This window comes from Dama dama, chromosome 32, assembly GCF_033118175.1.
Source record: "Dama dama isolate Ldn47 chromosome 32, ASM3311817v1, whole genome shotgun sequence".
Taxonomy (NCBI): domain Eukaryota; kingdom Metazoa; phylum Chordata; class Mammalia; order Artiodactyla; family Cervidae; genus Dama; species Dama dama.
Window position 1 is genome coordinate 40510741 of NC_083712.1, and position 19842 is coordinate 40530582.

The window sequence follows — 19842 nt, forward strand, 5'->3', positions numbered from 1 at the left end:
ATCTCTTACTATCCATATTTGTTGTAAAGCCCATTTTATCTGATATTAGTATACTTAACTCCAGCTTTCTTTGGGTTTCTATTTATGTGGACTATCTTTTTCCATCTTTTCAGTTTTAGTTTGTGTGTCTTTACACCTGCACGGAATCACTTGTAGGTATGAGAGTGGTGGGTCTTGCTTTTCATTCATCATCCATTGTGTCTTTTGACTGGAAAATTTGATACATCTGCTTTAAAAGTAATTTTTGATGGCATGAACTTACTGTCATTTTGCCCCTTCTTTTCTGGCTATTTTGTAGTTCCTCTGATGCTTTCTTCTGCTCTTGCTCTCTTCCTGCATTCCTTCTTTTTTTTTCTCTTTTGTGTTCCCAATTTTTCTCTTTTTTTGGTTTTGGGTTTGGTTTGAATTGTGTTTTGTTTTTGTTTTATGGTTACCATGAGGCTTGCACATAACAACAATATATCTCTCACAGTCTAAGTAGATAACAAAGCTTTGAATACACTCTATATTTTGACTTAGAATATATTTATTTTCCTCAACAGGTTTTAAGCTTTGTATATTTTATAACTTGTTATGTTACATATAGCTTATCACATTATAGTTGTACTTTTCATGACTCTTGACTTTTATGCAAACCATGTTGCCTTTAATTACCTGCTTTGAAAGTGAAAGTGAAAGCCACTCAGTCATGTCTGTTTCTTTGCAACCCTATGGACTATGGAGTCCATGCAATTCTCCAGGTCAGAATACTGGAGGGGGTAGCCATTCCCATCTCCAGGAGACCTTCTCCAGAAGATCTTCCCAACCCAGGGATCAAACCCAGGTCTCCCACATTGTAGGCAGATTCTTTACCAGTTTAGACACAAGGGAAGCCCAATTGCCTACTTTACTTATTCAATTATTCTGAATTTCAGTATATATTTACTTTTACCATTGAGACTTATACTTCTTATGTTTTCCTTTTACTAATTAATACCTTTTCTAAACATTAAAGAACTCCATTTACTACTTCTACTAAGGTTGGGCTAATGGTGTTAAACTCCTTTAGATTTTGCATGTCTGTAAAACTCTTCTCTCTTCTCTTCAATTCTGAATGACAACTTTGCTTGGTAAAAGTCATCTTTTTCTTTCAGCATTGTGAATTTACCATACCACTACCTACTGGCCTGCAATGTGACTGCTGTCAAAGCTCCTCATGTTCTTATAAGAGGTTCCCTTAGAAGCTGCTGCTTCTAAGATGCTTCCTGTCTTTAATGTTTGACGTTTAATTATGTTTCTTGGTGTGGGTCTCATTGAATTCATCTTATTTACAATTCTGGGCTCTTTAAATCTGGATGTCTGTCTCCTTTCCCAACTTAGGGAACAATTTAGCCATTATTTCTTCAGAAAAGCTTTCTGTCCCTTTCTCATTCTTCTGGAACCTACATAAAGTGATTATTGGTCCACATGATGTTGTCCTATAGTTCCCTTACCTTAATGTTTGTGCAGTCATTTTTCCTTTTGCTGAGTTTGTTAATCGTTTCTATGCTCTTTTTAGTTTAACACTGCAATATTCTATTGTATATTTCAGTTCAGTTTTGTATTTTTCAGTCCTCTGACTTCTATGCAGTATTTCTTTATATTTCTTGTGGTTTTTATGTTCTCACATTGTTCATGCAGTCTTCTCCTTATCTTGGTGAACATCTTTCAGCATATTATTTTGAATTCTTTACTGGGTAATTCATTTATATCCATTTGATTATGGTAATTTTATGATATATTACCTTATTAAAGTATCTCATTCTTTTGTTTGGAATCTGTTCTGTTGTTTCTGCATTTAACTTAATTGTCTCTTGTTTATCTAACTCTAGATAAAACAGTCATCTCTCCCAGTCTTGAAGGAGTGGCACTAAACAAGATGAATCTAGTCATTCAAACCTATCCTAGATTTTGCTTTTCTTTGAAAATTTCCATATTGTCCAAGCATCAGCTAATTGCATTATCAGTATCTTTGAGTTGTTAAGGGTATGCTCAGACCTGTCAATGTCCTAAAATGAAGGACCTGACTTAGCATCTAAGATTGGGGTGATTGAAAACCCTACCTTCAGCTAGCAGCCTTTAAAGTATGCAAATTATACATGCCTCTGAGTGTAAACGTAAGCTACACAGGTCAACAGAGGAAGGCAATATAGAGAAGAAAGATGGGTGGCATTCTCAAAATTTTGGTGAAAGCAAATGGGCAGGGTGACATTTGGCCCACTGGGCTCTGCTTGATGAGAGAACCACCAAAGGCTGTAAGATGTGTGCCAAACAGGAAGCTTCCCTTTCAGACAAAATCTCCTGGACACACTAATAGGCCACTTTCACAGAAAGTCTGGGGTGTGTTTCAATCTCCTCTCTGTGCAGTGCCCTGGGGAGACAGCTGACTAAGAACTTACTTCTTCAATTGTGGTTATTAGAGTCCCATGGGACCCAGCAAGCAAGTCCCTCTGACCAGAGCTTTCTCATCTCCCTTTCTCTCAAACTTACAAAACTGCTGTATACTATGAGAATCACCATTTACCAAATACCATTGGCAAAGTTGCTCCAATCATTGCTCAAAATCTGCCCCAGTCTTTGCTCAAAACCTATCACCCTGCACATTTAACAAGAGTTACCATAAATCTCTAAAGTAAAGGGTCCAGGGATAAGAAAGGAAGCAACAAACAAATGAAAAAATAAACAAAAAAAAAAAAAGAAAGAAGTAGCTGGGTCCAAGATGGTGAGCAATGAGAACTCCAAGAGAGCATGAGTCTCATTATATGTTTATTTTACTATATTAGAATATTAAATGACACACCTACCAGTGCCTATAAATGGAAATTATTGTTCACAAAGGATTACCAAATGTAGGCACCCCACTCCTTTGAAAAAGCACTGCCCCTTCCCTGGAGGACTAATGCATATGCTTCTGCATCACTAGCCTCACTCGTCCTCCCGTCGTCTTTACATTTTTAAAGTAAATCCCTATCACCGCATGGGTGAGAAGTTCATCTGTGAACTTCTTCATTCTTTGCCCATTGAAGAAATTTTGTTATCTGTTGAGAAATCTCAGCTTCCATTTCATTACTCTGCTTCTTGAATAAAACAAAACAGAACCGTCCCCAGTCCAGGCAGAGAGGCTAGGGTCCATGGGACTTAATTCAGTAACAGTATTACTCTGTTGTTACTCTGTGTGAAATATTTAACATTCATGTTACAAAACATATTTTATTATCCCTGCTGCATAAATCAATTAAAATGTGTATTGTTACACTTATCATAAAATCCCAATTTCTGTATCATGATTGTTTGCTTAGCTCTTTTCCTACATTTTCTAGTCCTTCCTGGACCTCTTTCTCTGAATCACGATTCTTTAACCTGATTGCATTTTACCATCTTTAAAAGAAAATTCTATGCTTTTAACATTCTTCCATATAGTTTCAGTCATTTCTTTTGGTTTGTTTTATCCTTCCCAGTCTTTTGAGCTTTTAACATTTCTTCATATCCACGAATCACTTCACTGTCTTTCCCTGAAAAGTTTTCAACAAGTTCTTCATGTGACCAGAATTATTTCTTCTCTTTCAGGTCCCAACATGAGTTTTGTCTTATAGAAAGCTTCCTAGACATCCCCCCCCCTTTTTTTTACCATTAAGTTTCTCTTCTCCATGTATTCCCTTTTAATTCCCTCTAGGCACTTAATATAAGTCATTTAAATTTTGCTTATTCTCATGTTGACTTTAAAATTCTGTCCCCGATTGAACTATATAAAATATATAACATTTTTCTAACTTGTTAATCATTCACATGACAGACTAACACAATTCTTGTAACTGTACATGTTTAAATATTTTTTGATAGATTAATGAATCTCACATCAAGATTACAGTGCTTCTCAGGAACTCATCATCAATGACTTGATACTATAGCACTGAACATAGAAATATGAAGCACATTTTCTACAATATCAAATACTCATTCCCTTTAATAAACATTAAAATAATTCATAGATATTTAGTAAGAATGCTTTTGTCTACATTATATCAAAGATATCATACATCAAGAAATGCTATAAATATCTCCCAAAAGAAGACAAAGTTTTGATAAAAATCACATCTTACATTGCTCCAGGATTCATTATGCATGCAGTGCCTGGACAGGAACATTCGTAGATGTCATTATTATACCTTAATCCCAGCATAATTCCAAGTAACTGTGTGAAAATAACTGAAAATGCCTCTAAAGTTATCATCTTTGAATACTAAATGAAATAAAAAACAGAATGGTTGCTCAAGTTATTTTCTTCAACCCCTGGTTTTTTCATGTAATTGTGACTATATTATCTAAATGCAAATACTAATTTAATAAGCTTTTATATAAAGCTCATTATTTTCTTAAGAAAATAGGCAAAGTTAGATTTTGTTATTCTTTTTGCATAATAGTACTCTCAATACAAATGGCATTCACCTATAAACAACAATATTAATAATATATGTTTTCATTACATGCTACTGATTTAATTCTAATAAACTGAAAAAAATATTCTGAGAAGATTAATCATTGTTTCAGTAACTATAATACTTTTAATTTAAACACTTTGAAAAATACACAGATTCTTAACTGACAGTCAGTTTTAATGTCAGAAATAGTTTTAGGATAACATCAATTTTTTCCTAAAGGCAGAATGCTAGCATTAAAAAAATGAAACTTGAGTAGTGATGAAAGCAACACACAAAGCCCTGGTTGTTAATCAATGATGTTTTTAACTATCTCCATAGTTTTGCCTTTTCCAGATCGTAATAGATTTGGAATGATACAGTGTGTAGAGTTTTCAAACTGGCTTCTTATACTAACCAAGAATCCTCTAACTAGCAAGACTCTAATTCAGATTTGATGGAGAAATCAAAAAGTTTACAGCCAAGGAAAACATAAGAGAATTCAGCACCACAAAACCAGCTTTACAATAAATGCTAAAGGAACTTCTCTAGGCAGGAAACACAAGGAAAGGAAAAGACCTATAACAGATAAGCCCAAATGGTAATAGGATAATACATGTTGATAATTACCTTAAATGAAAATGGATTAAATGCACAACCAAAAGACAAAGACTGCCTGAGTGGATACAAAAACAAGACTGGTATATATACTGTCGACAAGAGACCCTTGTCAGAGCTAGGGAAACTTACAGACTGAGAGTAAGGGAACAGGGGATGATATTCCACACAAATAGAAATCAAAAGAAAGCTGGGGAAAGAATGCTGTTTTCAGAAAAAGTAGACTTTAAAACAAATACTGTTATGAGAGACAAAGAAGGACCCTACAGAATGATCAAGGGTTCAATTCCAGAAAAGGACATACCAATTATAAATATGTACACACCCAACATAGGAGCTCCTGAATATGTAAGGCAAATACAAACAACCATAAAGGAAGAAATTGACAGTAACACAATAATAGTGGGGGACTTTAACACCCCTCCTTCCTCAATGGACAGATAATGCTGATAGAAAACTAATAAGGAAACAAAGGCCTTCAATTCCAATACACTTTAGATCAGTAGGATTTAACTGATATTTCTAGAACATTCCATCCAAAAGCAACAGACTACACATTCCTCTCAACTGCACAGGGAACATCCTCCAGGAATGACCACGTGCTGGGCCACAAGGTGAGCCCCGGTAAATATAAAAAAACTGAAATCACATCAAGCATCTTTCCTGATCACAATGCTATGAGATTAGAAATAAGCTACAACAAAAATCTATTTAAAAAAAAACAACAGAAACATGTGGCAGCTAAACAACATGCTACTAAACAACCAATGGACCACTAAAAAAATCAAAGACAAAATAAAAAATTACCTAGAGACAAATGAAAATGAAAGCACAATGGTCGAAAACCTATGGGATGCAGTTAAAAGCAGTTCTGAGAGGGAAGTTGATAGAAATTCTACCTCAAAAAATAAGAAAAAAATCTCAAATAAACAATGCAAGCTTATACCTAAAACAAATAGAGGAAGAAGAAGAAATGAAACCTTAATTTAGTAGAAGGAAAAGAATCATGAAGATAACAGCAGAAATAAATGAGATATAGACAAAGAAAACAACTGTGAATATCAATGAAACTAAAAGCTGCTGATTTGCAAAGATAAAACTAAGCTGAGAAATCTTAAGCCAGACACATCAGGAAAAAATGTGAGAGGCCTCAAAACAATAAAATTAGAAATGAAAAAAGGGAAGACACAACTGACTCCACAGAAATACAAAGGATCATAAGAGACTACTATGAACAACTCTATGCCAGTAAAATGGACAACCTGGATGAAATGACAGATTCTTAGATATGGTTTTCCCAGACTGAACCAGGAAGAAACAGAAAATGTGAACAGATGAATCACAAGCACTGAAATTGAAACTGTGATTAAAAACTTCCAACAAACAAAAGTCCATGACCCGATGGCTTCACAGGTAAATTCTGTCAAACATTTAGAGAAGTTAACACTTATCCTCTGAAACAGTTCCAAAAACTGTAGAGGAAGGAAAACTTCCAAACTCATTCTATGAGGCCACTATCACCCTGATACCAGACAAAGATATCACAAAAAACAAAATTACAGGCCAGTATCACTGATGAGTACAGATGCAAAAATCCTCAACAAAATACTATCAATTCAAATCCAGCAATACATTAGACGGATCATTCACCATGATCAAGTGGGATTCATCCAAGGGATGGAAGGATTTGTCAGTATATGCAAATTAATCAATGTGATACATCACATCAACAAATTGAAGAATAAAGACCAGATGATAATCTCAATAAATGCAGAAAACCTATGGACAAAAGTCAGCAATATTTGTGATAACAGCTCTCCAGAATCTGGGCAGAGTGGGAACATACCTCAACACAATAATGACCATATATAACAAACCTACAGCTAACATCATACTTAATCGTGAAGGGCTGAAAGCATTTAAGATCAGGAAAAAGACAAGGATGTCCATTCCCACTACATATATTCAACATAGCTTTGGAAGTCCTAGCTGTAGCTATAAGAAAAGAAAATAAGGTAAAGGGAATTCAAACTGGAAAAGAAGAAGTTAAACTGTCACTGTTTGCAGATGACATGATCTTGTGTATGTAGGATTCTAAAGATGGTTTCAGAAAGCTACTAGAATTCATCAATGAATTTGGTAAAGTTTCAGGCTACAAAATTAATATGGACAAATTTGTTGCATTTCTACACACTAGCAATAAAAATGAGAAAAAGAAATTTAAGGAACAATTTCATGGATTATCATATAGAAAAGAATCAAATACATAGGAATAAGACCACCAAGGGCTGCCCTGGTAGCTTAGATGGTAAAGAATCCGCCTGCAGTGGAGGAGACCTGGGATCAATCCCTGGGTCAGGACGATCCCCTGAGAAGGGATGGCTACCCACTCCAGTATTCTTGCCTGAAGAATTCCACGGCAGGTCAAGAAGCAACAGAGTCAGAATTGAACATGGAACAACAGACTGATTCAAAATGAACATGCCAAGGCTGTATACACTCACTCTGTTTATTTAACTTCTATGGAGAATACATCATGCAAAATGTCAGTCTGGATCATTTATTTTTCTGGAATTGAGCTGCAGGAGTTGCTTGTATATTTCTGAGATTAATCCTTTGTCTGTTGCTTCATTTGCTATTATTTTCTCCCAATCTGAGGGCTGCCTTTTCACCTTGCTTATAGTTTCCTTTGTTGCGCAAAAGCTTTTAAGTTTAATTAGGTCTCATTTGTTGGATGCATGAGACAAGTACTCAGGGCTGGTGCACTGGGAAGACCCAGAGGGATCGGGTGGAGAGGGAGTTGGGAGGGGGGATCGGGATGGGGAATACATGTAAATCCATGGCTGATTCATGTCAATGTGTGGCAAAAACCACTACAATATTATAAAGTAATTAGCCTCCAACTAATAAAAATAAATGGGGAAAAAAATGTCAGGCTGAATGAATCACAAGCTGGAATCAGGATTGTCAGGAGAAAAATCAACAACTTCAGATATGCAGATGATATCACTCTAATGGCAGAAAACGAAGAGGAACTAAAGAGCTTCTTGATGAAGATGAAAGAGGAGAGTGAAAAAAACTGTCTTAAAACTCAACATTCAAAAAACTAAGATCATGACATCCAGTCCCATCACTTCATGGCAAATAGATGGGGAAAAAGTATAAACAGTGACAGATTTTATTTTCTTGGGCTCCAAAATCATTCCGGATGGTCACTGCAGTCACAAAATTAAAAGATGCTTGCTCCTTGGAAGAAAAGCTATGACAAACGTGGACAGCATCTTAAAAATCAGAGACATCACTTTGCTTACCAAGGTCTGAATAGTCAAAGCTATGGTTTTTCCAGTAGTCATGTATGGATGTAAGAGTTAGACCGTAAAGAAGGCTGAATGCTGAAGAACTGATGCCTTCAAATTTGGTTCTGGAGAAGATTCTTGAGAGTCCCTTGGCTAAGTATAATATGTCAAAATGGCTTCTCATACAAAGGAAATGCCTGCTGACGCAGGGAACACAAGTAATGTAGGTTCAACCCTTCAGCTGGGAAGATTCCCTGGAGAAGGAAATGACAACCCATTCCAGTATTCTTGCCTGGCAAATTCCACAGATAGAGGAGCCTGGCAGGCTACTGTCCATGGGCTCTCAAAGGGCTGGAAACAATTCAGAGTGCACGCACACCCACCCACACACACACACACACACACACAATATGTCAGAGAGAGAAGCACAAATACTGTATAATTTTTCTTAAGTGGAACCTAAAAACAAATGAAAAAACATAAAACAGAAACAGAGTTATAAATATAGAGAAGAAACAGGTGGCTGCCAGAATGGAGGCACCTGGGGAAAGAAAGAAATAGGTGAAAGAGATTAAGAGATACAACTTCCGATTTTGAAATAAATGAGTCATGGGTATGAAATGCAAGGTGTGGGGAATCTAATCAATGCAGTATCTTTGAAATCAAGAAAATTAGAACTATCAAGGGCACATTTCAAGCAAAGATGGGTGCAATAAAGGACAGAAATGGTATGGACCTAACAGAAGCAGAAGGCATTAAGAAGAGGTGGCAAGAATACACAGAAGAACTGTACAAAAAAGATCATCATGACCCAGATAACCACGATGATGTGATCACTCACCTAGAGCCAGACATCCTGGAATGCGAAGTCAAGTGGGCCTTAGGAAGCATCACTATGAACAACGTTAGTGAAAGTGATGGAATTCCAGTTGAGTTATTTCAAATCCTAAAAGATGATGCTGTGAAAGTGCTACACTCAATATGCCAGCACATTTGGAAAGTTCACAGCAGTGGCCACAGGACTGGAAAAGGTCAGTTTTCATTCCAATACCAAAGAAGGGCAATGCCAAAGAATCTTCAAACTACCACATAATTGAACTCATTTCACATGCTAGCAAAGTAGTGCTCAAAATTCTCTAAGCCAGGCGTCGACAGTATGTGAATCAAGAACTTCCAGACTTTCAAGCTGGCAGAGGAACCAGAGATCAAATTACAAACATCCATAGGATCATAGAGAAAGCAATATTCCAGAAAAACATCTACTCCTGCTTCATTGTCTATGCTAAAACCTTTGACACTGTGGATCACAACAAACTGTGGAAAACTCTTCAATAGACATGAACACCAGACCATCTTACCTGCCTCTAGTTAGAACTGTACACAGAGCAACAGACTGGTTCAAAACTGGGACAGGAATATGTCAAGGCTGCATATTGTCACTCTACTTATTTAACTTATATGCAGAGTACATCACGTGAAATGCCGGGCTTGATGAAGCACAAGCTGGAATCAAGATTGCCAGGAGAAAAAACAATAACCTCAGAGATGCAGATGACACCACACTTATGGCAGAAAGCAAAGAGGAACTAAAGAACCTTTTGATGAAAGTGAAAGAGGAGAGTAGTAAAAAAAGCTGGCTTAAAACTGAACATTCAAAAAACTAAGATCATGGCATCCAGTCCCATCACTTCATGGCAAATAGATGGTGAAACAATGGAAACAGTGAGAGACTTTATTTTCTTGGGCACCAAAATCACTGCAGTTGGTGACTGCAGCCATGAAATTAAAAGATGCTTGCTCCTTGGAAGAAAAGCTATGACAAACCAAGACAGCAGATTAAAAAGCAGAGACATTAATTTGCTGACAAAGGTCTGTATAGTCAAAGCTGTGGTTTTTCCCATAGTCATGTATGGATGTGAGTGTTGGACCACGAAGGAGCCTCAATGCCAAAGAATTGATGCTTTTGAGCTGTGGTGCTGGAGAAGACTGCTAAAAGTCCCTTGGACAGCAAGGAGATCAAGCCAGTTTACCTGAAAGGAAATCAATTCTGAATGGTCATTGGAAGGTCTGATGGTGAAGTTGAAGCTCCGATACTTTGGCCACGTGATGCGAAGAGCCAACTCATTAGAAAAGACTCTGATGCTGGGAAAGATAGAAGGCAGGAGGAGAAGCAGACGATAGATGAGATGGTTGGATGGCATCACTGATTCCATGCAAATTGAGTTTGAGCAAATTCTGGGAGATGGTGAAGGACAGGGAAGCTTGGCGTGCTGCAGTTCCATGGGTTCGCAAAGAGTCAGATACAACTGAGTGACTGAACAACAATCTTTGTATAATGATGTATCATTTCTAGACTTATTGTGATAATCATTTTAAATAGGAAACTCAAAAAAGGGACTAGATTTATGGACACTGGGGGCAGAGGTTGAGAGGAGGGGAACTGGATGAAGGAAATTCAAAGGTATTGATGCTAAAAAGAAGAACTGCTGTAACTAAACAAGAAAATCAAGTAATGCAGTTAAAAAATGGGCTAAGGTCTTGAATAAACATTAATTTCTCCAGAGATGATGTACAAAACACCAAAAAGGATATGAAAAGGTGGCTCAAGATCACTAGTGATTGTAAAGCTACAGTGAAAAGCAAAATGTGATATCACCTCATACCCCTTGGAATGATTAACAACAACAAAGAATAACAACTCTTAATGAGGGTGGGATGAATAAAATATGAAATGTGAAATGCTGGTGGGATTATGAAATGATGCAACCACTCTGGACCTCAGTATTATGAGTCTTCATAATATTAAAACTAGAAATACCATATGATCCAGCAAACCCACTTCTAGGTATATCTCCAAAATAACTGAAATTACTATCTCAGAGAGATCTGCATTCCCATCTCTCATGTTAATTGTAGCATTATCACAATCACCAAGATATGGAACCAAACTAAGTGATTGCTAATATATGAATTCATAAAGAAAATATCTATATATACAAATGTATAATATGATATGATTTATATGCATATATGAATAACATGAAATATTATTCAGTCATAAAAAGAATGAAATCCTGCCATTTTCAAAAACATGGATGAAGCTGGATGCATTATTCAAAGAGAAATAAACCAGACACAGAAAGACAACATTGTATTGTCTACCTTATATGTGGGATCTAAAATATATCATACTCACAGAAGCAGAGAGGAGAATCGTGGTTGCCAGGGGATGGAGGTATGGAAAATGAGGCCTTGTTGGCCAACGTGTATGAAGTTTCATTAAAGCAAGATAAAGATTCTACACATCTATTTCACAACAATGCAGACAGACTCAACACTATTGCACAGTGAACATATAATACTTAAGATGGTCAGTTTTATATAATGTGTATTTTACCAAAATAAAACCACTACAATATTATAAAGTAATTAGCCTCCAACTAATAAAAACAAATGGAAAAAAAAAGAAAAAAATTTAAAAGAATGACAATGTGAGGTATAAAGTAAAAAATACAGCACTGTATTCAAATATTAATTTAATAAGATGTTAGGTATACTATACACACTTTTCTTTCTTAAAGAAGATATTAACTTTCAAAACATGATATAAGTACTGAAGAGAAGGGACATACCAGAACAAGCCCTGCAGCAAACTTTGGATCACATGCCATTCCATGATATGTTGCTCCTACATAAGTAGGATGGTCCCTGTAACTAAATAATAACATTTTTCTTGTGGATAAATGCACTTTAAGTTATTAATGACTCAATGATCTTTAAGAATTAGAGTCTTCAATAAAGCTGCTTTCTTTAAAATATGAATATTGTGTATCATGTCTAATGCTCTCAATCATTTTGTAGTTGGGTCGTCTCCCCGGTGCCTCCAAATTAAGTTCAAAAGTCAACGTTAACACTGTATGATGCACAGCTTAAAATCCAGCAGTGCCTCATCCTTCCAGAAATTAATCACCACTGCTGTCAACACTGGATGGACAAAGTTCTAAGACAGCAAAGTCAGGATAGATTACTGCCATGAATTTGCATGTAGTAAAACCTCAGATGGCATAAAAAGTGTTGACTGGAGGATGAAAGAGAAAGAGTGTACAGCACAGTCATCAGGAAAAACAGAGATGGGATGCATTAAGTGTCCACACACACATGAATCCTTAGTTAAAGCTGCTCCTGAACCTCCAAACCTGACCTTGAATTCCACAGAGACACCAGAGATTTATAGATGTATTCATATTACTTAAGGCCTTTCAGAATCATGTTTTTGTTTCTTTCCATCCAAAATAATCAGATCAGTATATAGAAAGACTCTTGAAAGTTACAGTGCAAGCAGCTAAATAGCTACACTTTAGGTCAGGATAGGTCACCATATTACCTGTTTTCTCCTGTAAGCATATTTATATGGATTTATTGCATTCTGTTAACTAATGTATGCTTTATTTAATGTTAAAATGCTGGTCTTGGTTACTTACCTCTGCAAAATTCTTTAAAACCATAGAGGCCCTATGTTATCCCAAGGCTTTTCATATTTTCAGTTCTTTAAACTCAGAAGTAAGCAGACCACTCAGGATAATGGCCCACCATGCTTTAGTGTCTTACATGGTATCATCAGATTTTTATAGCTTGCATTCTGCCAACACAGTACTCACATAGTCATTTTTTAAACTATCTTTGCTATTCTAAACAATAAATTTTGGGAACAATTTTGATATTTAACTTATAGTTTGATAAACTTTATACCAATGAAACAAATTACTTACACTAATAAGTATGCCAAATCATGGGACCTTTGTAATAAAAATGTTTCTCTCCAGGACACAAATCTTTGTAGTACATCATGTGCATCCCCATCAGTTGAAATCTTATTTCGATCTGACCAGATCTCCAGAGAAGTTAACATAACAGACACTTGAAGCTGAGAATACATCTAAAAACAGGAGATTCATGATATATGGCTATAAGTAATCATAAATATAATACTATCCATTTATATGCAATACCAGTATATCTGATTAACTATCTTCTTTTTCAGATGAAATTCATTGGTGGGATAAACAAGTTTGCAGGAGTATACATTTTATAAAATTGCACATGTGGGACTTCACTGGTGGGCTGTAGTTAAGAATCTGCTTTTCAACCTGCACGGGTCGTGGATTCCATTTCTGGTCCAGGAAGATCCCACTGCTGCAGAGGAACAAAGACCATGCATGGCAACTATTGAGCCGGTGAAGCACAAGAAACAAACCCACGTGTCGCAACCGAGAACCAATGCAGCCAAATAAATACAGGAGTATTTTAAAAAGTGCACCTGCTATTATTCAAACAATGCTACTGTATTTACATGAATGCTTCTTACTTAAATATGAAAGGTAAATACTCACAGTGTTGATTAGACTAAAAATATAGATAATTTTCTCAGATGCAATTGCCACTTCAGAGCCCATATAATCATACTGAAAGGCAAATTGTATTTTTTAATCATCAGTGAAAATGACTAAACTACCACATTTCGATGGATATAAAAATGTTAAAATAATGCAACATGCAAGCAAAAGGACAAAAATATAACTAAGACTTAACAAATACTTAACAAATTCTAGACTTAAACCTAGGGACATAGTAACAGATAATATAAAATAGGGATTCCCAACTGGCTCAGTATTAAAGAATCTGCCTGCCAATGCAGGAGATGTGGGTTTGATCCCTGGGTCAGGAAGATCCCCTGCAGACGGGAATGGCAACTCACTCCAGCATTCTTGCCTGGGAAATCCCATGGACAGAGGAGCCTGGAGGGGCTACGGTCCATGGGGTTTCAAGACAGTTGGATATGACACAGTGACTGACTAAACAACAACAACAATATTAAAATGAGATGGTGATGATTATATTCCTCTTTACACATGTAGTTGTTTAGGATCAAAAGTTAAGATTCCAAGATTGCATAATTAATAAGGGTTCCATTTTATTCACATCCTTGCCAACAATTGTTATTTGTGGCTTTTTGATTATAGTCATTGTGATAAGTGCCGGGTGATATCTTTCAATAGTTCTGATTTGCATTTCAGACATGCTGAACATCTTTTCTGTGCTCTGTAGGTCTTCCTTGAAAAACTGTCTGTTCAGTTCTCTTGCACACTTTTAAATTGGGTTCTTTTTGATATTGAGTTGTATGAACTCTTTATATAGTTTGGATATTAACCTTTTATCAGTCATAACTGGCAACTACTCTTTTCCCATTCTACAGGCTATCTTTTCATTTGTTTATGGTTTCCTTTGCTGTGCAAAAGCTTTTAAGTAGTTACTATTTGCTTATTTTTCCTTGCACTTTCTTTGCCTGAGGAGAAAGATAAAATAACACTGTTAAGATTAATGACTGAGAGTGTTCTGCCTATATTTTCTTCCAGGACTAATATGGTTTCCTGTCTTACATTAAGTCTTTATTTCATTTTGAATTTATTTTTGTATATGGTGTGAGAAAATGTTCTGCTTTCAGTCCTATATACATAGGTGTCTTGTCTTCCCAGCATCACTTATTTTTAGGACTGCATTTTTCTTTAATGTATAGTCTTACCTCCTTTGTTGTAGATTAATTGACCGTAAGTGCATGAGTTTATATCTGGGCTCTTTATTCAATTCCATAGACCTATGTGTCTGGGTTTATTCTTGTATCATACTATTTTGATTACTGCAGCTTAGTAGTATAGTCTAAAATCAGGGAGTGTGATACTTTCTTCTGTTATTTCTCAATATTGATTAGGCAATTTGGGATCTTTCATGTTTCCATACAAATTTTAGAATTACTTGTTCTAGTTTCATGAAAAATGCCATTGGTATTTTGACAGGGATTACACTTAATCCTTAAATAGCCTTGGGAGCATGGGCACTTCAACAACAGTAATTCCTGAAATCTATGAAAACAGTGTGTCTTTCCAACTGTTTAGGTACAAGTCTTTTACTTCTTTAGATTTTTTTCCTAGGTATTATTCATTCTGATGCAGTAGTAAAGGAGACAGTCTTCTTAGTCTATCCTTCTGATAGTTCGTTGTTAGTAGACAGAGATGCAACAAATTTCTGTATATTAATTTGCATCCAGCATCTTTACCAATACATTGATTACCTCTAGTAGTTTTGGTGTTGTCTTTAGGATTTTCAGGAGAAGGAAATGGTAACCCTCTCCAGTACTCTTGCCTAGAAAATCCCATGGACAGAGGAGCCTGGTAGGCTACAGTACATGGGATCGCAAAGAGTTGGACATGACTGAGCGACTTCACTTCTTTTCACTTTAGGATTTTCTATGTGTAGTATCATGTCATCTGAAACATTGACTATTTTGTTTCTTCCTTTCCAAGTGGGATTCTATTTCCTTTTCTTTGCTGATTGCTAAGGGAAGGACTTCCAGCACTGTGTTGAATAAAATTAGCAAGCAAGGACATCTTGCTTATCTTATCTTCAAGGAAGTCCCATATGTTATGGTCTGGCAAGAGCTAGTAAAAGATCTGCCCAAATGGTTAAAACCTTTTGTTCACAAACTCCCTGATTCTCCTAATGTACAGGCCCTGGTTATGGAAACTCCCACTCTCCCAGAGGAAGCCAAAAAGAATAAGGGCCCAAAACCGGTCTTGCAGGAATCCTCGTACCGGAACCTGATTGACTTGGAGACGGAAATTAGGCCCCCGCCATATGCCCCTCCTCCGTTGCAGGTTCCCCCGGAGGGAAGAGCCCCCCCTCGATGAATCAGAAGGGATAAGGGAACCCCGACCCTGGAGAAGGAATAGAGGAAATAGGGGTGAGCAGGATCATGGGGACCCAGAGTTACCTTCATCTACTGTACAGGCACTCCGCGTCCGGGTGGGACCAGCTAACCCAGATGGAAAGCGAACCTATCAGTACTGGCCCTTTTCCACGAGTGATCTGTATAATTGGAAAACCCAAAATCCTCCTTTTTCAGAGAAACCCCAAGGCCTCATTGACCTCTTAGATTCCATTTTGTTCACTCATAACCCCACCTAGGATGATTGCCAGCAGCTGTTGCAGGTGCTCTTCACCACGGAAGAATGGGAGCGAATCTTGGCAGAGGTGTGGAAAGGGGTCCCGGAGGTCATTGGGAGACCAACCGCCCAGCCTCATCTCGTGGACGAGGGGTTTCCTCTGTTGCGGCCTAACTGGGATTTTGAGCGAGTGGAAGGTAGGGAGCGTCTCCAAGTGTACCGCCAGACTCAAATGGCTGGCCTGCGGGCCGCAACTAGGAAGCCAACAAATTTGGCGAAGGTAAATTTAGTAAGGCAAGAGACCACTGAGAGCCCATCAGCCTTCCTAGAGAGGCTAATGGAAGCCTTTAGGCAATATACACCTATGGACCCCCAGGCTGAAGAATCACGCGCTGCAGTTCTACTAGCATTTGTGAATCAGGCAGCCCCAGATATTAAGAAGAAATTACAAAAGATAGAGGGGTTAAGAGAACAGACAATACAAGACTTACTGAAAGCAGCTGAAAAGGTATTTAATAATAGGGAGACCCCAGAAGAAAGAGAGGAATGACTTCATCGGGAGGAAAGAAAACTAGCTGAGAAGATCAGGAAAGAAGATAGGGAACATAGGGCAAAGGAAAACCGGAAGAACCAGAGAGAGCTAGCCAAGATTCTTTTTGCGGGGATAAAGGCTGGAACAGAATTGAGGGAGCCTCGAGGCCCCCAGACGGGAGAAACAGAGAGACCAAAAAGGCAGGCCCTAAAGAAAGATCAGTGTGCTTACTGCAAAGAACGGGGTCACTGGAAAAATGAGTGCCCTAAGAGGGACCCGAAGAGAAGAACAACCCAGAGAGAGAGAATTTCCCCTAGAACTAGAGTTCTATATGCGGGGGAAGACAGTGACTAAGAGAGTCAAGACTCGACACCCCTCCCCGAGTCCTGGGTAACCATACATGTGGAGGAAAAACCCGTTGGCTTCATGGTGGACACTGGCGCCCAACACTCTGTTTTAAATAAAAAACTGGGACCAATGTCTAAAAAAACCAGCTTGGTGCAGGGAGCCACGGGGACAAAAAGATATTGTTGGACCACGGAATGGAAAGTAAATCTGGGGACCCATTAGGTGTCCCATTCGTTTTTGGTGATACCAGAATGCCCAGCCCCTCTACTTGGATGGGACTTGTTGACTAAAGTTAATGCTCAGATCCATTTTGACCCTGGGGGAATGTCAGTCAAGGATGGACTTGGACAGCCAATACATGTCTTGTCTCTAGCTTTAAGAGATGAATACAGACTTTTTGTGCCTAAGCCCTCTGAGGTTATAGCACCAGATATACAACCATGGGTCCATAAATACCCGTTGGCATGGGCAGAAACAGCAGGAATGGGACTGGCTAAACAGAGACATCCGGTCGTCATCAAACTAAAAGCCGAGCCGACTCCTGTGAGGGTGAGACAATACCCTATGAGCCAGGAGGCTCGGCGGGGGATCACTCCCCACATTCGATGGCTGATGGATGCCGGAATTCTCAAGCGGTGCCAATCCCCTTGGAACACCCCCTTACTACCGGTGAAGAAGCCAGAGAGTACGGATTACAGACCTGTCCAGGACCTACGAGAAGTCAACAAGCGGGTGAGTGACATACACCCTACTGTCCCCAACCTGTATACCCTCCTGAGCAGTCTGCTGCCTGAGTACACTTGGTACACTGTGTTGGACTTGAAAGATGCTTTTTTCAGACTACCCCTGGCGGCCCAGAGCCAGGAAATATTTGCCTTTGAGTGGACTGACGGGGAAGGCCAACTGGTAGTACAACTAACTTGGACCCGCCTCCCACAAGGGTTCAAAAACTCCCCTACCTTGTTTAATGAGGCTTTGAGTGAGGACCTCTATGAATATCGGAATCGCCACCCAGAGGTCATCCTGCTGCAATATGTGGATGACCTTATGTTGGCTAGAACCACAGAGGAGGCATGCAGCCGTGCCACCGCTGACCTCTTACAGACTCTAGGCACCTTGGGATATCGTGCTAGTGCAAAGAAGGTGCAGATATCCTAGCAAGAGGTCACCTATTTGGGGTATAAGATCAGGCAGGGACAAAGGTGGCCAACTCAGGCCATGAAAGAAACAATATTGCAGATACCAGAGCCCAAGACCCCCCGCCAGGTGAGAGAGTTTTTAGAGACTGTTAGATATTGTAGACTGTGGATCATGGGGTTTGCTGAGAAGGCCCAGCCCTTGTATGAGACAAGTAAAGAGACCCCAAACTGGACTTGGACTGAGCCAATGAAACAGGCTTTCCAGACACTCAGACGGGCCCTACTAGAAGCCCCAGCCCTTGCCCTGCCTAACCCAAATAAGCCATTCCAGCTGTTTGTAGATGAAAAACAAAGAATAAGAAAGGGGGTCTTGACACAACAATGGGGACCATGGAAGCGGCCGGTAGCATACCTTTCAAAGTGATTGGACCCGGTGGCCTCTGGGTGGCCCCCTTGCCTCCGCATCATTGCAGCCACTGCCCTCCTCGTCCGTGATGCTGACAAGTTGATGTACGGACAGCAACTCTGGGTTTACACCCCCCACGCCATCGAAGGGGTTTTAAAGCAGCCGCCGGGTAAGTAGATCTCCAATGCCCGTTTGACACATTACCAGGCCCTGCTGCTTGATGCCCCACGGGTGCGTTTTCAGACCCCTTGCTTCCTGAATCCAGCCACGCTTCTACCTAACCCAGAGAAGGACCGTCCTCTCCATGATTGCAGTGAGATACTGGCTGAGGCCCTGGCAGCTCGAAAAGACTTAACTGATGTGCCGCTAAACAACAGTGAGCTAGTATGGTTCACTGATGACAACAGCTATGTAAAAGATAGACAAAAGAAGGCGGGAGACGCTATAGTTGATGATTCAGGACAAGACAATGTGGGCTGAGACACTTCCCCCAAACACGTCTGCACAAAAAGCAGAGTTGATTGCCCTAATACAGGCTCTGGAACAAGCAAAAGGGAAGAGAGTCACCATTTTTACGGACAGCCGATATGCTTTTAGCACTGTCCATATTCAAGGTCCGATATACCAGGAAAGGGGATTTAGAACAGCGGAAGAAAAAGAAGTCAAGAATTTGCCCGAGATCCCCAGGCTCCTGAAAGCTGTTCAACTGCCCCGGGCAGTAGCAACTGTACATGTCCCTGGTCACCAGAAAGGAGAAGACCCTAGGGCACGGGGCAATCGGGCTGCTGATGCAGCCGCTTGAGAAGCAGCCAGCCGGGACTACGCCGCCCCCATATTAGCTGTGGGACTTCCACCTCCTGGTATGGGAACTCTGCCGCCAGTCCCCGACTATTCCCTCCCTGACCTCGTTTGGATCAACGAGGATACCACCCTCCAGAAGGATGACAAAGATGGATGGTACTGAGATCAAAACAATAACCTGATATTGCCTGCCATCCTGGGTCATCATCTATGTGAACACCTGCACACAAGTACACACTTGGTGGAGAGAAAGACCTTGACACTTCTCCAGA

At 39.1% G+C, this 19842-nt stretch overlaps 1 protein-coding gene across 1 annotated transcript in view; it reads right to left on the reverse strand.

Moving 5' to 3' along the window:
* LOC133050544 (A disintegrin and metallopeptidase domain 3-like) overlaps positions 1-19842 on the reverse strand; it is a 134041-nt gene that overhangs the window by 66572 nt on the left and 47627 nt on the right. Inside the window, exons 8-11 of the mRNA XM_061134787.1 lie at positions 13738-13809; positions 13117-13283; positions 11980-12061; positions 4119-4258 (exon numbers count right to left, since the gene is read on the reverse strand). Of these exons, the coding sequence (XP_060990770.1) occupies positions 4119-4258; positions 11980-12061; positions 13117-13283; positions 13738-13809 (461 nt within the window). The remainder of the gene's footprint in view (positions 1-4118; positions 4259-11979; positions 12062-13116; positions 13284-13737; positions 13810-19842) is intronic.